The 17,303-nt window shown below is 41.5% G+C and overlaps 2 protein-coding genes across 7 annotated transcripts in view; one reads left to right on the forward strand and one right to left on the reverse strand.

Moving 5' to 3' along the window:
- MPP3 (MAGUK p55 scaffold protein 3) overlaps positions 1-17,303 on the reverse strand; it is a 111,564-nt gene that overhangs the window by 761 nt on the left and 93,500 nt on the right. For 5 of the 6 annotated variants that reach the window (XM_073325893.2, XM_073325892.2, XM_073325895.2 and 2 more), the window contains one exon: positions 16,570-16,728. The exons of the other annotated variant lie outside the window; for it this stretch is intronic. In XM_073325893.2, coding sequence (XP_073181994.1) covers positions 16,570-16,728 — 159 coding nt within the window. The remainder of the gene's footprint in view (positions 1-16,569; positions 16,729-17,303) is intronic. 6 annotated transcript variants of the gene reach the window in all.
- CFAP97D1 (CFAP97 domain containing 1) lies at positions 710-12,355 on the forward strand. Its single transcript, XM_073325909.1, has 6 exons — positions 710-1,027; positions 2,907-2,977; positions 3,465-3,583; positions 6,124-6,247; positions 10,529-10,588; positions 11,624-12,355. Exons 1-5 carry the CDS (start codon positions 907-909, stop codon positions 10,586-10,588), a joined length of 495 nt encoding a protein of 164 aa, XP_073182010.1. The 5' UTR covers positions 710-906; the 3' UTR covers positions 11,624-12,355.

A 17,303-nucleotide genomic window follows, 5' to 3' on the forward strand; every position in this document is an offset into this window, starting at 1 on the left:
GCCCATGTTCAGTTTGGGGCTTTCCCAGTATGTGTTGTCTAATGGAGTCCTCTGATCACTGTTTTTGGCTGTATTTTTTGTTTATTTGTTAGGTCACTATAGCCAATTAATCACATGACAATACTCCACAGCTTAGTTTGATTGTCCAATGAATACTAGTGGGGTTGCTTAGCATATACAACATTGCACTTTAAACTACCCTTATTGCACTGTGTGCAAAATAATTAAAAAAGAAAGAAGTATCAGAAAGGCAAATTAGAGAGTTCCAATGAAAAGTCTCTTATTCTAAGAATGTGGAAGATTCACTTAAAATGAGATGCACGGTTTCCTGAGCCAGACAGATTATCTGTCTAGGTGTTTATATGGTCCCATCACTATATTATTTCAGCACCTTCCAAGTTTTTAAATGTAGAAATAATTGATCTTCCTTCCTACCCTGGAGGAAGAATAACTTGATTAGTTTATAGAGAGATTGGGGCGGGAGGGATGCTGCATGTGCACGCTTGCATGTGTGTAGAATTTATTGAGGGAAAGGCAAATCAAAGAAATGAGTCTTGCATTTAGTTCCAAACAGAGGGAGGGGGTGGGGTAACAAACATACAAATGCACAATATTACTAGGAATTATAAGAAGCATGTAAAAAGCTACAGATTTAGAATCCTTTTTGAGCATTTGGCTGTGTGAGTAAGCTATTTTTATTAAGAAATATTTATCTGCAGTGAGAAGTTGCTTGCTGGTTGGATAATTTCACCAAAATGATTTGTTATGCTTACAGTGCTTTCTCCTATAGCAAATGCTGACCTCTGATGTCATAAGTGGAGTATCTATGGCAACTTTGAGTGGTACAACTCATTTTACACTAGGGCTTTACCTCCTTACTTGGTACCTGGGATTAGAACAGCAAAGATGAGCAGTTTAGAGTACTTAGCATATCCGGTGATTATTGCTAATCACAGGCAGAGTACTAACATGAAGAAAAAACTGGACATTGGTGACTACCTCTCTCACAAGAACAAACTAGAACTCGGTATGTTTTCTTAAATATTTCTCCTCCACATTTTTGAAGTAACAGTTAAAAGGTTTTAAAACCAGATGAGATATTTTCCTGAAGGATAGCTAGCCACAGAACTCAGAAAGTGTAAATTATATACACCAGAAAAATGGGAACTTCAGTCAGGACTCTGTATAAGTAAAGAAGGCTTGAGGAAATCCTGCTGGGAAATACGGGTACTTTCTCTTTTTAAGATAAGACCAGACCCATGTTTTAAGATGACACTCCTGTTAGTTTGTAGTTTCCATGATGAGAGCCAGTGGATTCACAGAATGACACAGGGTTTCTTGAGGATTTGAAACTTTCTCAGAACTTCATAATTTTACAGATTTACAGATTTATACCCAAACATATTAAGAGTTTCTTTTTATGTTGGAGGATAGGTGGCATCAGAGGATTTACACAATTTATTTGAGAAGAGTTTATCAAATTGGCATTGCTAGTAATCAGATAGATTTATTGATAAGAATATTATATATATATATATATATATATGCATGTATATTGAAAAATCTTGTATCTGACCTGCAAGTGCTGATGGAAAAATTATTAGGACAGTTGGATTTTTTATTAATTTGAAGTTAAGATTCTTTAATTTCTGTTTATTCTGATTCAGAGATCAAATGAATATATTAAAAATATGAGGTGCTCTCTAATAATTAACTAATGATGGAACAGCTTCCGTATGAGAGGTTTCAGAGTAGCAGCCATGTTAGTCTGTATTCGCAAAAAAGAAAAGGCACCTTAGAGACTAACCAATTTATTTGAACATAAGCTTTCGTGAGCTACAGCATCTGATGAAGAGAGCTGTAGCTCACAAAAGCTTATGCTCAAATAAATTGGTTAGTCTCTAAGGTGCCACTAGTACTCCTTTCCTTCTGTATGAGGAGAGATTAAAAATATGGGGATGTTTCAGTTTGGAAGAGTGGATGTGATAAAGGTCTACAAAATCATGAATGGTGAGGAGAAAGTGAATAAGGAAGTTTTTATCCCTTCACATAACACAAGAACGAGGTGTTACCCAATTAAATTAATAGGCAGCAGGTTTAAAACAAACAAAAAGAAGTATTTCTTCACACAATGCACAGTCAACCTGTGGAACTCATTGCCAGGGGATATTATGAAAGCCAAACTATAATGGGGGGGGGTGTCAAAAAGAATGTGGTTCTCAACCTTTCCAGAGTACTGTACCACTTGCAGGAATCTGATTTGTCTTGCATACCCCAAGTTTCACCTCACTTAAAAACTACTTGCTTACAAAATCAGATACAAAAATACAGCAGTGTCACAGCACACTATTACTGATAAATTGCTTATGTTCTCATTTTTACCATATAATTATAAAATAAATCAATTGGAATATAAATATTGTACTTACATTTCAGTGTATTGTACATACAGCAGTATAAACAAATCATTGTCTGTATGAAATTTTAGTTTGTACTGACTTTACTAGTGCTTTTTATGTAACCTGTTGTAAAACAAGGCAAATAGCTAGATGAGTTGATGTAGCCCCTGGAAGACCGTGACATACCCCTAAGTTCATGAAGAAGAGGGCCATCAATGGCTATTAGCCAATATGGTCAGAGATGCAACCCCATACTCTGGGTGTTCCGAGTTTCTCATTGCCAGAAGTTGAGAGTGGATGACAGGACAGCTCGATTGATGATTACCTGTTGTGTTCATTCCCTCAAAAGACAGGATGCTGGGCTAGATGGACCCAGTATGACCGGTTTTGTGTTCTTATGATGCTGTGCTAAGTAACAAAAGACTGGGGAAAGGGAGTGGGGTGTCAGCAGCTCTTAAAGACTCATCATAGCAAAATATTCATTTTGATTTTGTCTTTTTCCTCAAGCAAGACCTCGTGTTGATAATAAACCCCCACGTGCACAAACTCACCATCACTTTAAAATGAGCAAGATTCAGGTACTCTTCTTTCCATGTGTGTTCAGTTAGCTCCTGTACTAATCGAGGTTTATTCATCATGCTTTGCACAGTGCCATAAAGATCAGGCAGCGCTTCAGATAAGTAAAGAGCGGGGTATACAGTCGACTTTGGGTGTGGCACAGCAAGGGTTCACACCTAGGAAAGCGGGTGGGGAGAGTGAGAGGATGCAGAAACCATAGTCAAAGGATCAAAGATGCGCCTGGCCTCTGCATGTCTTGTTAGTTTCTTTAAAATACATATATTTATTTTGATGAAATATAGTGGGGAGGGCAGTAGTGCTGGACAAGCAGAGAGCATGGCAGTTATGGATATGATGGATGACAGGAGTGGGCAGGGGGGCTGGCTGGCAGGCGTGGCAGGCAGTGGATTATGGGAGTGGACGTTAATGGGGGGCTAACCCAATAAAGTGCTTGAGGAAGGATTTGAAGCAGGAGAGTGATGTCACAAAACTGGGTCTCTTGCACAGGAGGACCAGAAGAGAATTGGTAGAATCGAAAGAGAAAACAAGCAGCTGGCAGAGAGGTTAGCTACCATTCAGCGTGGGACAGGGATGGTGGATTGCTGGAATGAATACTTTCAGAGGAGGTAGATAGTATTATTTTGTTGCGGTTCAAATACAAGACAGAACAAAGCTTTAGGCAAGCAAGCAGGCTGGTCTGCCGACGGGCTTCTGCCTGTTAGCTTTCCATCCTCCCTTTTATTTCTCTCCCCCCTGCGCATTACATACTCCGACCGCAAAAGGCATCAACAAAGGAAATAATATGACTTTGATTAATATTCTTATTTACCAGCCTCTATCTACTACAGTCCTTGTTCTCAGGCCTTGAGCCCAGTCCAAGGAAGCTTCCCACGGTTCATGTCCTCTGGGTGACTTCCCATGGTCCATGTCCTTGGACGGAGCAGTGTGTGCACTGCTCCTACACAACACTCAGGGTGTGCCCTGACTGTTTCCAGGTGCATGAACTCTACGTGAACCCTTCATTATTTGGATTACAGGAGCAGCCCAAAGCCTCACTCAGGATCAGATTCCCTATTGTGCTGGGCATAGCACAAACGTACAGCAGACAGTGCAGCTGCAAAGACCTCATACTCCACAAAAGGCAGAGCTATCTCAGTTATCACCCTTTCGTGTTCACTCCTTTGTTCTCAGAAGTTGAACTGGTGCATTTGGGGAACGCGGTACCGTCTGAGGCCAGACAATGCCCTCGGGCTTAAAAGGGCCATTTTTGGCAGAAGCAGCTGGAGTTGCACCAATAAGGCAGCATTCACCCACCTCACCCCTCCATGGAAGTCACTTTTATGTGTTTCTGGGAGGGAATGGGACAAGGCAGTAATTGCTCTCTGCTCCAATCCATGGGCCTCAACTGCATCCTCATGCTCCTTGACCCCTCCATGGCTTTTGATGCTGCCATTCATTTCCTCTGTGTGCATGTGCACACACACACACTCTCTCTCTCTCTGTCCTCCTGCCTCTCTGACTGTCCTTCTTTTGGGGTAGGAGTGTCTCCTAACCTTACCCATTCTCTGTCCGGACTATACAAGGTTCTGTCCTTGGCCTGCTCTACTTTTTTCTGTGCACTCTCCAACTCAACTGTACCTGGCCTCCCAGACAAGCACCCAGCGAAAGCTCGCACCCAGGTCCTGATTATCAGCTGTCTGGCTGATGCAACTTTCTCCTCTCTGGCCACCCTGTCACCCACATCACCCCCTCCAGTCCACGCAAAATGTGTCCAGTAAGATAATCTTCCTGGCCTATCTCTCACCCCCTATCAGCCTCTCCCCCACCCACATCGTTTGACTGTCTGCTCTCATTCCACAACAAGTTTTTGCTTCCCATCCTTCCTCGCCTTCAGAGCCCTGCATAGCTCTGCCCCCACCCCCCGTCCCCCACACTTATCAAACCTTGTCTTTCATGAGCCCTCACCCATTCTGCACTTCCAGCCCTGATACTGTCGGGGGGAGCCAGTATGTTCCAACCCACCATCCAGTGACCTTGTAACAGTCACTAGAGCAGGAAGCTCACCTCTGACAGAAGCCTCCAGTCCTTGGATCTGATTAGTGGAACTCGGGGGTAGGGGGGACCCTGACTAGTTCCCTAATTCAATTTAAACCAAGCAGAGGAACAGGAAGTTGTTTATGCAACTGTTTCCCTTGCTTAGGACTGCCTCTCCTGCACTACCTGACACTGATCTCCCGACCCTGCCTCTGGTTCTGCTCTTTGGCACTATCCTCAGGCTCTGATTTGCTGGTAACCTGACCCCCCCTGCCTCTGATGCCTGAGGCTCAGTCTGCCCTTCAGCACTGTCTCCACCTCTGATCACCTGCTAGCCTGACCTGGCCTGCCACTTGGCTTCTGACTCATCCTAACCCCTAGGCATGACTGCCCACAGTCCAGTCACGACAGAGATGCACCCATTCTCCCTCAAGAATCCAGCCTTTTCCCGTGCTGCCCTCCCCAGTCATGGAATGCCCTTCCAAACTGGTTTATCAATATATCACCACCCGTGCCACGTTCATGCCCCGCCTTATAATCCATTCCTACTAGGACACCCATCTGAAGCGAGCCAACCGAGAGATGTATTTTCTTTCTGTACATTTAAAACTATAGACAAGATTCCATGTATGTGGTGCATGTCTTTGCTAGCAGCAGCATGACTTTATTACTGTCTTCCTTTCTACACCCTTCATTTCTGTTCTGTTGCTTCTTTCCTGCAGCACGTGTGATACAGTGTAAGCTGTTTGGGGCTACGTATGCACCGGGAGACACCTGCTACAGTTTGGGATGCTGCAAAGTCACCAACAATCATAAATTTAGAAATCAGCGTGGAGGGAACAGGGGACACTTATGCCAAAAAATATGATTTCACAACTCTGGGTTTCAGGCAACATCTGCTATTGAGCCTTTATAGGAGAGTTGTGAACTGGAGTCAATCATCAGTGAGCAGACTCAGTGAAATACATCAGTTATGCCCCTTAGCCGAGGACAGATAAAAATTATTTTCACTGAGCATATGCCACCTGTTACTGTCAGCACATGCCTCACTAGTGTCAGCCATTCAGCACAAAGATTCTGAGTATTCGATGGGTTTACAAATAAGGTTTTCATTCACATTTGTTTTTTGCAGCTCAAATAGGGAGAAGCAGAACAGAGATATGGTGAGAATCACTGTTGAAAACCAGGGGATTCTGAAGCGACTTGGTGATCCTAAACCTACATATGATCGTAGGAAGTCTGAGATTGATTGGCAGGCATGTATAATCATTTTATTCTTGGAAACACTATTTGCAGTTATAGTCAGACTAAACAAGGCGCAGAAGATGAATTGGCTGATCTGAAAGTTTTCCAAACCAAAATATGAATGAACAGCTGTTGGCTGGTTTCTCTGGATCCTGTAGTTCTGGGCATATACATCCTTTATTAAAGCAAACCACAACAGTCTTATGTTGGGTATAGATGTATCTAGAACATAAGAATGGCCCTACTGGGTCAGACCAAGGGTCCATCTAGCGCACTATCCTGTCTTCTGACAGTGGCCAGTGCCAGGTGCCCCAGAGGGAATGAACAGAACAGGTAATCATCCAGTGATCCATCCCCTGTCGCTCATTCCCAGCTTCTGGCAAACAGAGGCTAGGGACACCATTCCTGCCCATCCTGGCTAATAGCCATTGATGGACCTATCCTCCATGAATGTATCTAGTTCTTTTTTGAACCCTGTTATGGTCTTGGCCTTCACAACATCCTCTGGCAAGGAGTTCCACAGGTTGACTGTGCATTGTGTGAAGAAATACTTCCTTTTATTGTTTTAAACCTGCTGCCTATTCATTTAATTTGGTGACCCCTAATTCTTGAGTTATGAGAAGTAGTAAACAACACTTCCTTATCTACTTTTTCTGAACCAGTCATGATTTTATAGACCCCAAGCATATCTTCCCATAGCCGTTTCTTTTCCAAGCTGAAAAGTCCTAGTCTTGTTAATCTCTCCTCATACGGAAGCCGTTTCATACTCCTAAGCATTTTTGTTGCCCTTTTCTGAACCTTTTCCAATGCCAATCTATCTTTTTTGAGATGGGGCAACTACATCTGCACACAGTATTCAAGATGTGGGCATACCATGGATTTATATAGAGGCAACATGATATTTTCTGTCTTATTATCTATCCCTTTCTTAATGATTCCCAACATTCTGTTTGCTTTTTTGACTACTGCTGCATGTTGAGTGGATGTTTTCAGAGAACTATCCACAATGACTCCAAGATCTCTTTCTTGAGTGGTAACGGCTAATTTAGACCCCATCATTTTATATGTATAGTTGGAATTATGCTTTCCAATGTGCATTACTTTGCATTTATCAACATTAAATTTCATCTGCCATTTTGTTGCCCAGTCACCCAGTTTTGAGAGATCCTTTTGTAGCTCTTCGCAGTCTGCCTGGGTCTTAACTATCTTTAGTAATTTTGTATCATCTGCAAATTTTGCCACCTCACTGTTTACCACTTTTTCCAGATAATTTATTAATATGTTGAATAGGACTGGTCGCAGAACAGACCCCTGGGGGACACCAGTATTTACCTCTCTCCATTCTGAAAGCTGACCATTTATACCTACCCTTTGTTTCCTATCTTTTAACCAGTTACCAATCCATGAGAGCACCTTCCCTCTTATGCCATGTCAGCTTACTTTGCGTAAGAGCCTTTGGTGAGAGACCTTGTCAAAGGCTTTCTGAAAATCTAAGTACACTGTATTCACTGGATCCCCTTGGTCCACATGCTTGTTGACCCCCTCAAAGAATTCTAGTAGATTGGCGAGGCATGATTTCCCTTTAGTAAAACCATGCTGACTCTTCCTCAACAAATTATATTCATCTATATGTCTGACAATATTGTTGTTTACTCTAGTTTCAACCAGTTTGCCCAGTACTGAAGTCAGGCTTAGAGGCCTGTAATTGCCGGGATCACCTCTGGAGCCCTTCTTAAAAATTGGTGTCACATTAGCTATCCTCCAGTCATCTGGTACAGAAGCTGACTTAAATGATAGGTTACAGCCTACTTCTGCAATGTCACATTTGAGTTCCTTCAGAACTCTTGGGTGAATACCATCTGGTCCTGGTGACTTATTGCTGTTTAATTTATCAATTTGTTCCAAAACCTCCTTTAAGGATACCTCAATCTGGGACAGTTCCTCAGATCTGTCACCTAAAAAGAATGGCTCAGGTTTGGGAATCTCCCTCACATCCTCAGCCATGAAGCCCGATGCAAAGAATTCATTTAGTTTCTCCGCAATGACCTTATTGTCCTTGAGTGGCCCTTTAGCACCTCGATCATCCACTGATTGTTTAGCAGGCTTCCTGCTTCTGATGTACTTAAAAAAAGTTTGCTATTACTTTTTGAGTCTTTGGCTAACTGTTCCTCAGATTCTTTTTTTACCTTCCTAATTGTATTTTTATACTTCATTTGCCAGTATTTATGCTCCTTTCTATTTTCCTCACTAGGATTTAACCTCCACTTTTTAAAGGATGCCTTTTTGCCTCTCACTGCTTCTTTTACTTTGTTGCATAGGTGTATCTGTATATGTCTATCTAGGTATAGGCAAGCCCAATACCATTGCACAGTAATATGGAGGGGATCTTGTTAAATCAAATACTACTTAGTTAATCATATAGTGGGCTAGATATAATTGCTCCCTAAAGCTACCCATTGTGGTAATCAGCAAGACTTGGGTAATGGAAAAGGGGAGAATTCATTAGAATTAGATTAATGCCTTGTCAAGTATTTATTAAATGAAAAACATCTCCCTGTTCATCAGGCTGAAGGGCTGGCTCCCTTAAGGGATGGAGGCTAAGTGTAATAAGGGTTCTCTCATTGGGGTGTGAGCTTCGTTGACCTTTTATTCTGACATTCTCAATTAATATGACCTTTTAGTACAAAAAAAGAAAACTACACCTGTTATGCTGTGTTTATAACTTAAATGTGAGCATCAGCCTCTAGTCACATGCGTGATTTCAGATGTAAAATCTGTTTGTGCCTGAACAAGATTTTAGGCTCTGGCTTTTTCTTGTTAGCTACAAACTGCAATAAGTGACAAATCCACTGAAAGAAGAGTCTGAGCCCTAATTTCTGGCCAGGGTCCCTAATTTGACTGACAGCAGTGACTGATTTCTCACTGACACTTTGTGAAGTCACTGGAGTCTAAACTGGAAACATTGCATTTCTCTAACTTTATGGCTAGAAGAGCCACCTCATGTTGCAGTCTTAGCAACACCTGAAACATGATTTACCTGTGTGAGTTTCTCAGCCCAGACAGCGGGTAATAGGCATTATTCCCTTCTTTGTGGCATAATCTATGTGCCACTCACCATTCAGGAACTAAGACTTCACATTTTTTAGTCAAAGCACTGACTTTCAGTTAATTTATTTTTTGCAGCATTGACAGATTTTGAGAGTCTAGGGTAAATTCTTAAGCAGAGTGCGGGAGAAGAGTGTACAAACCCTGTTATTAGTGAACTGGGGTTGTATATGCATTTTCTCCCACACACTGCTTCAAAAGCATAGTTCTCTCCTGTAATTGTGAAAAGATGCCAACCCCAATTTCTCTGTCACAGAATTAAATGTCTCCCTTAAGTCACTTCTTACCCATGCAATAAAATTCACAAAGCCACAAAACTCCCTCCAAAGAAGGAAACAAAGCTATGGAACAGCTGCAGCTTATTGTTGAAGGAAGGCTATTGAGTTTACTCAATAATTGTCATGTCTCTGTCTCTCATTTTAAAACAAATTTGCTGAACCCATTTTGGATTCCTCAGTTACTGAAGATGATTTAGAGGCCCATTACAGCCTCCTCTATGCTGCATTACTATCAAAAGGGTTAAGCAGGATCTGGGTCTCCAGATAACCTTAGTGTCCTGGTATTTCAGCTCTCGGAAATTCAAGAGACTAATAGAATTCTGTATCAAGGTTATAAACAGGAATTAATTAAAACACATGATTTAGAATGTGGGTTTTCTGTGGCAGGGTCTATGTCTTTGCTTGTTTTGTGAGAGGTGTGGCACATTTTTGGTAGCTCAAAAATACATCTTTTGATTTCAAGATTGCAATCAGGATAAAAATGTTACATTTTCAAAAGTGGCTTCTGCTATTTGATGCCCAACTCAAGCACCTTCAGCTCCCCATGGCTTTAACTAGAATTCTGGGAGACAGCACATGTGAAAATCAGACCCAAGACACCTCATTCTGAGATGCCCAAATCAGAAGAATCCAAAATCAGGGTCTACTTTTGGCCTCAGGCTTTTACACTAACTACTAATAAAACAGAAAACATGGATGAGCAATCCACAAAAGACCAGACTAAGCCCATTAATGACTAATCGCTACAATGAAGAAACGCAAGTACTGAAGGAACAGGATGCATAAGTGTAAGGAAAACAAAAAAGCATCATGACCAAACAGTGTACTTGTTTTAATTACAATCCTAATAGTCACTTTAATAGATAATTAGTGTCACTGACAAATCTACTCTTTCCTTCTCGTTGGCAGAATTCACGGCACTATATCCGGAATACCACGCGGTATCTCATTGCTTCTCAGGATAGCTAGGTATACAGTTCTGCCTTGGCTTTATTCATTTTCTAAAACTGTATGTGGCTGTCACAAAGTGTTGTTAGTGATGCAGCCTGATTTGTGTGTGTATATTTTACCCCTGCTGCAGTCAGTGCATGTGCATAATACCTAGGAGAGACTGCTCCAGATCCTGCCTGCTCACCCATGAAATGCAGGACTGCTGAGTGACCTGGTAGCTTGCATTTAAACATGGCATCTTCTGAAATAACGCGGGGGGGAGGGGGAAGATTGTGTGTGTGTGTGTGTGTATTACAATCCTTTCCTCTCTCAACTTACCTGATGCCCCACAGGGCCTGCAAATCAGCACTGCCCTGAATTTGTTCCAGCAAAGTGTATGAAGTATGGATATTGCCACCTTCTTCCATCTGCTCCTATTCCAGCCAGCTGAGATCTTTGCCCCACAAGCCCCTTCAGCTGGTGCCAGTCCAAACACCTCCCAACTCCACTCTGTACCCATTCAGTTGGGGCCCTGCCTATCATCATTCAGTTCCCCGTAACCCCTCTCCAGAGGCCCTAGCTGTTGCAGAAATGCTTGAGCTCTAAATAATAAATGAAACTTTAAATTAGGTTAGTTGCTTAATAGTTGGTTTATTAGGAGTTAGAGTTTTGCCTTTATATGATGATTGACAACATGGGGCTGGTGAGTAAACAAGAGGTCTTGGCAAGATGAGGCAAAAGTTATTTTCATTTCATAACCTCAAAATGCAAAAAGGAGGAAATTGGTGTTTGCCAAAGGACAAAATTGGCAAAAAGATTAAAGAAATGCCCTAAAAGATTTGTAAAGTGTGAGACATTAAAAGAATAAAGAAATTATTTGTGAATGTCCCAGGATGCCCAATCTGTAGACCTCACACTTGGGCCATGATTCAGCAAAATAGGTTTTGCTGAAGTCAATGTGCTAATGTACTTTGCTGAATTGGAGACTCAGGCATAACTCCTCATGGAGTCAACACTTCATTATCAACTGATTTTTTTCAGTTCCCCTCCCTCTCTTTTCTTTCCAAATTGCAGGAGAATACACCAGGCATGGATAATACAGCAGAGACTCAGCACATCCTAAAAGTCTGATGGCTTGTTAGGGATACATATCACAACTGGCTGATGTTTTCTTAGGATTGTAAAATAAAATGGAGCATTGAATGAAAGCAGTTTTCCTATAAAAGTGCAACTCCCCACTCCAGCCCCAAAATCTTCACCACATATATGTCTACTTTTGCCATAATTTATTTTGAATTTACAAACAAAACTGCACCTAAAAAACTCACATCACAATTCTCCCAAATTAATAAAAAAGCGATCGTGTTTAACTACAGGGTTTGATGCCTGCACAGGATAGAAATGGAGGCAAATATCATTTATTAGATGAATCAGATTGTAAATGACATTTTAGCGCTGTGTTTGATACCAATTTAGACCATAAGACATTTTCAGTTATTGTAATTTTAAATATTTTACAAAATCTGCACATTTCCGTTTGCCTTGGTTCTTTTAGCAACTATTTCCTCTATTGGGATCTACTGGACTATAAAGCAAACTGAACCTATGTTGTACTTTTACTGCTACTATTTTGCAAGTGGTTTGATAGTAATTCCTGCATTGAGTAGATTTCTGTTGATATTATTTTACAGAACAGAGAATGATGTTTCATCTAACCTACATCCTTGTTCATGGTGACACATGGTATATATTTTATCATGTCTAGCTGGATGTATTAAAGCTGTTAGTAATCTGCAATAAATCTACAGACGCATTGATTATTTTACACAAAGGCACCCTCTTTCCATCTGGTATTGTCACAAAGTCACTTAGTGTGAAATTTTACTCTTTAGTTTAAAATTGCTTTCAAAGAGTTATGTCCAGCGATTATAAAATGGAAATGGTGCCTCAACTACCAGCTACGCTTGTCCAGCATCACTGCCTGTGAGCTACCCCCTCTCGGATGTGGTGGGCAAGGCAGAGTGTGAAAAGACTTGCAGGCAAAGCAGCTGGACACTCAGGCTTTGTGGTTCTGGCATGGAGGAGGCGCTGTTTCTCTCTGGCAAATACCTGTGGCTTTTCAGAGAGGAACCCAAGCTGGCAGTCCAGAGCTGCTCGCTGGCAGGCCACTACAGGTCCAGCAGCCTGAGAAAGTGTCTTCCTCAAAGAGGTGACAAGGTGGAGTTTTCCCTCAACACCTAAGGCCAGGTCTCCATTATACACTTTTGCCAGTATAATGTCAGTTAGAACTGTCACTTTTTGCCAAGAACCTAAGGTAAACGTAAAAAGAACAGGAGTACTTGTGGCACCTTAGATACTAACAAATTTATTTGAGCATAAGCTTTCGTGAGCTACAGCTCACTTCATTGGATCCATTGATGCATCCGATGAAGTGAGCTGAAGCTCGCGAAAGCTTATGCTCAAATAAATTGGTTAGTCTCTCGGGTGCCACAAGTCCTCCTTTTCTTTTTGTGAATACAGACTAACCCGGCTGCTCCTCTGAACCCTGAGGTAAATGTGACTATACTGGCATGGGACTGGGGAGAGGAGGGGGAAGCACCTTTTCCCTAGTATAAGCTGTGTCTATACAAGTAGAGTTTGCCATTCTAGCTATACCAGCAAACCTCTTCTAGCATAGCTCTGGCCTAAGTTATTCAGGCACACAACTCCCACTGACTTTCCAGGGGACTTGTACTCCATAGTCACGTTTGAAAATTCAACCAACAATCTTGGTATCCTGGGGAAATTTTTGTTGTAAGATTTCCATTATCCCTCCCTCTGTTGAAGCTAATGAGGTAAGGAGGACAGCGAGAGGAGCAGACTTCAACCAAAACTTGCTTTGGCAGTGAAGACTGTATGTCAGCTAGAGGAGAGATTCATCAGCTGGTCCTGTAAACCTCACTTCTGAGCCCCGGCTCCCACCCAGATCCTTGCCTGAATTTTATGCATATCTACATAGGCCCCAGCTATCCTTCCATGCTCACCCACTCCCAGGTCCCCTTGCCTCTGCTAAGTATTTATATAAAGCATAATACATCCCCTATAGATGTAAAAATTATCATTTTTTTCCATTCAGAGGTGGGGTGGGGAAGGGGAACATAGGACTGGGGCAAATCTATGTGGAAAGCCAAGCCTGCCTCCAAAATCATACACAACCATAATTTCAGCCTCACAGTTAGTTTTATTACTAAGTAAAATTATCAGTAAGGATATTATTGTTGCTAATGTTGGGTAGTGTCTTTTTAGAGACTTTTTAACATTTTCAGGAACTGGGTGCGTGCAATCTGGGTCACTGACTGTTGGAAGCAAAAGGGAGTGGTAAAGTACATGAACTGAGATGGGTCTGGATATAAATGTAGTTGTGAGTTTCAGTAGTTGGGGGTGAAAGGAAATGGATTTGAGCAACAATAATTCTCACATAGTGTCTACCAACATTCTTTGTGTGGTATGCACAGTGGGGCTGGGGGGGATTTTCATTTCTGTTTCTTTACTGGTCTCAGACATTGTAGTTCTACATTTCTGTTGGTAGTTTGTGTCTTGGTCTACCTGCAGACTATAAGGTCCTTTGGCCAGGTCATTTTACTTTTGCCTATAAAACATAATGTACTAAATCAATAATATGGAAAACAGCAGAATTTCTTCATGGAGCATAGTTTCTGCTATTTTACAACAGAAACAAGATGCAAAAGATGTTTATGCATTTAGTGAGCTGGTATAAAAACCAGGTAAAATGTTAATATGCCAAATTCAGGCCTGGGCTCCACTGAATGGGCTGAGCCTTTAACATGCAGGGATGGTGGAAAGCCCTGCTTTTGGCCATATAACGCATACCTGGCTCCATCCAGGTGATATGACTCTTTTCAAATATAATGACGACCCATCTCCTCAGATTCACAGCACTAGAAATTCTCCTCCACTCTATAATTCATTGAAGACTATCATGTTACTGGGGTTCATTTGTTTTACCATAGGTTGTTGACTTATGTGAGAGACTTGATACTTGCAATAACATACGGTTGTAGTGATGGGAGTTGATTAATTGACCCATCTCTTTTACGCCAAGACTTATTTGATCACAGTGCTCTACCCTTTACCATACGGGTAAGTTGACCATATTTTCAAAATCAAAACCCAAATGTTTTTTGTGGTAACCTTCTTAAGGTCAGGAAAAAACTGAATTTCTTGGCATTGACTCGCTTTTCATAGATTTATGCTGCCTGGGTCAGAAAATCACAGAAGAGCTGAGCACCACCATTTCCTTCCAATGACAATAGCAAGGAGGGAGCAGAAGGACCACCAGCACTTCCTCCTGGGGCCAGAGCAGGGGTTTTGCACTGACCAGTCTGAGTCAGTCTTAGACTTGTATTGCAATGTGGTCTAAAGACAAGCACTGACCCTGCCCAATGATTGTCACAAAGCACATGCTCACTTCTTGATCAGAATGAAACAGTGTGCAAAACACTTTAAGAGTGGAACTGATCTTGGACAAACATTTTGTAGTTATTAAAAACCTGAACATTTTGATAGATGAAATGAAAAACTGGAACATTTCATGTGTCCCATAAGAAGTTCCAAGAACTTCATAAAAAACCTGGGATGCATGGTCTTTTTACATAATGGCAAGATCACATGAACAGGGCAGGGTCTAGTAACCACACAGAGCCACTCCAGATTTGAGCAGATTAGGGCCCATATTAGACCCTGAATGAATAATGTGATTGAATACTGTTTTGAATCTAGACAAGAGAAACATTTTACTTATTGTTCTTTGGAGGGGGAATGTAACAGGGTGGCTTGCTCTGTGGGCTGGAGAGCCTGGGGCTGATCCAGCCCTGACTACAGAATGGGCTTCACCTGAGTGAAATGAGGTGATTCCTGTATAAAAGGACCAAGGTTTAAGTGCTGAAAGGGTCCAACTGGGGAAAGAGATGGCAGGGAGCAAGATGGTTCCTGCAGAGCCCTGAGTGAGGAAAGTTATCTAGGCAGAAAGCAGCCTGGGAGGGACCCTGGGTAACAGGAAGAAACTGGTTGAAGAAGAGCATCAGAGAGGGTGGAAAGTTTAATTCTGTTAAAAACAGTTTTGAAGCCTAGTTTGGACAACTATGACCCAGGAGGGGTGGAATAAAAGATTGTGACCCAGCCAGAGGGCCAAGTTACCTGACAGAGTAACTGTCACAGCACTCAGTGAAGGAGATGGTATGAGAGCTGCAACACGATGCCTGGCATGAGGAGCACATAATGGTGGGTGCCTCAATGGTGAGTGGATTCCATTACAGAAAATCCATTACAGTGATTTTGCTTAACAATAACTTCATATTGTTAAGACAAAAATAAGTATGGGTTTACATTTGAAGCCATTGCTAAAGGATTTGATATATAGGAAAGATCAAAAGTGACAGGCAAATGGAAAGCAGGAACTCCTAAGTAGATAATGTACTATTTATCAATAGCAGATTCAGCAAATTATGAACTGTCATTGGTTTCCAAAGTCCTACTACATCTGCATTTTCATCTATACACTAAAAAATTCTGTATATCCAAACTTCCTGAAGTATTTGGAAAAAAGTCTTGCAGCCATGTAGATTTAATCTCCAAGGCTCGCTTTGTTCCTTACACTCTCTGGGACCATTTGTCTCAGTTAAGATACTTGTTTCCATAGCCATTGGCAGGATGGAAACTTAGACAGTAGGTGAAGTTTCACTCTGTATCACAAAGTATTTATAAAGCTTAAAAATCACTAAATTTTTATCAATCAATCTACATCGAGCACTCAATTTTAAATGACGCTACTGAAAATTGTGGTTCAGGAACCCCATGTCAGCTTCTGATTGATAGGACATTTTTATATTCCTTTCTAGACAAGCTGGCAGTTTTGGAGTGCAGCTGACATGTTCCCTCTTATAATCCTTACATTTACAGCACATTTTATATAGGCTTTCCTTTTGACATGTGAGAGCAGGCTATGATCTAACCCAACTCACTGGCACCCAAAATGAGTCCTCATTCAGCTTCTCTAGCAGAGTTTTCAACTGATTATAGGCACTCTGGAGGTCTTCTTTCAGCAGCACAGTGTCAATTAAATGGCCATACTGCTCTTCGATAAATGCTGCCGAATTAATAATGTCCTGCTGTTCTTCATCCTGCAGGCCAATATGTGAGAAGATATTAAACTTGCAATAGTCATTCTATCCTTCTCATGACTTGTTTAGCTTCCTTGTATCCTCCCCAAGCTTCTAACAACTTTGAAAGGAAATGAAACAAAAAAGCTATTGCCAATGTGAAAGGATAAAATCAATTCCTGCTATCAAGTTTGAGCAAGGTGCTAGTGCTGGGAGTGATATGGCCTCAGGGATGGAAAGGGTGAGTGAGGGATTTTGAAATGGTTACAAGAGTAAAATGAAAATGTGGCATTGCACTCAAAGTAACAAAAGTGCTGCCTAACCAAACTCAGGTGCCAACCAGACTCCCTTCAAAAGTAAAAGAATGACAGTGGAACAGATGTGCCCAAGTTCAACAACACTGAGCACTTCACTGGAAACTTTGGAGGATCCCACAGGCAGTGTGCATGTGAACTCACACACTTTATTACCAAAATAAATGAACAATAGTGTGTTGGTACTTCTCTAAAGAGATAATACCAACCAGCTTCGTTTCCTCTTCCTTGCAAGATTACACTTCTTGTAATGCAAGAACCACCAATAAGTAACAGCCTAAT

Source organism: Lepidochelys kempii, chromosome 27 (assembly GCF_965140285.1).
Source record: "Lepidochelys kempii isolate rLepKem1 chromosome 27, rLepKem1.hap1, whole genome shotgun sequence".
In the NCBI taxonomy this organism is placed as follows: Eukaryota; Metazoa; Chordata; order Testudines; family Cheloniidae; genus Lepidochelys; species Lepidochelys kempii.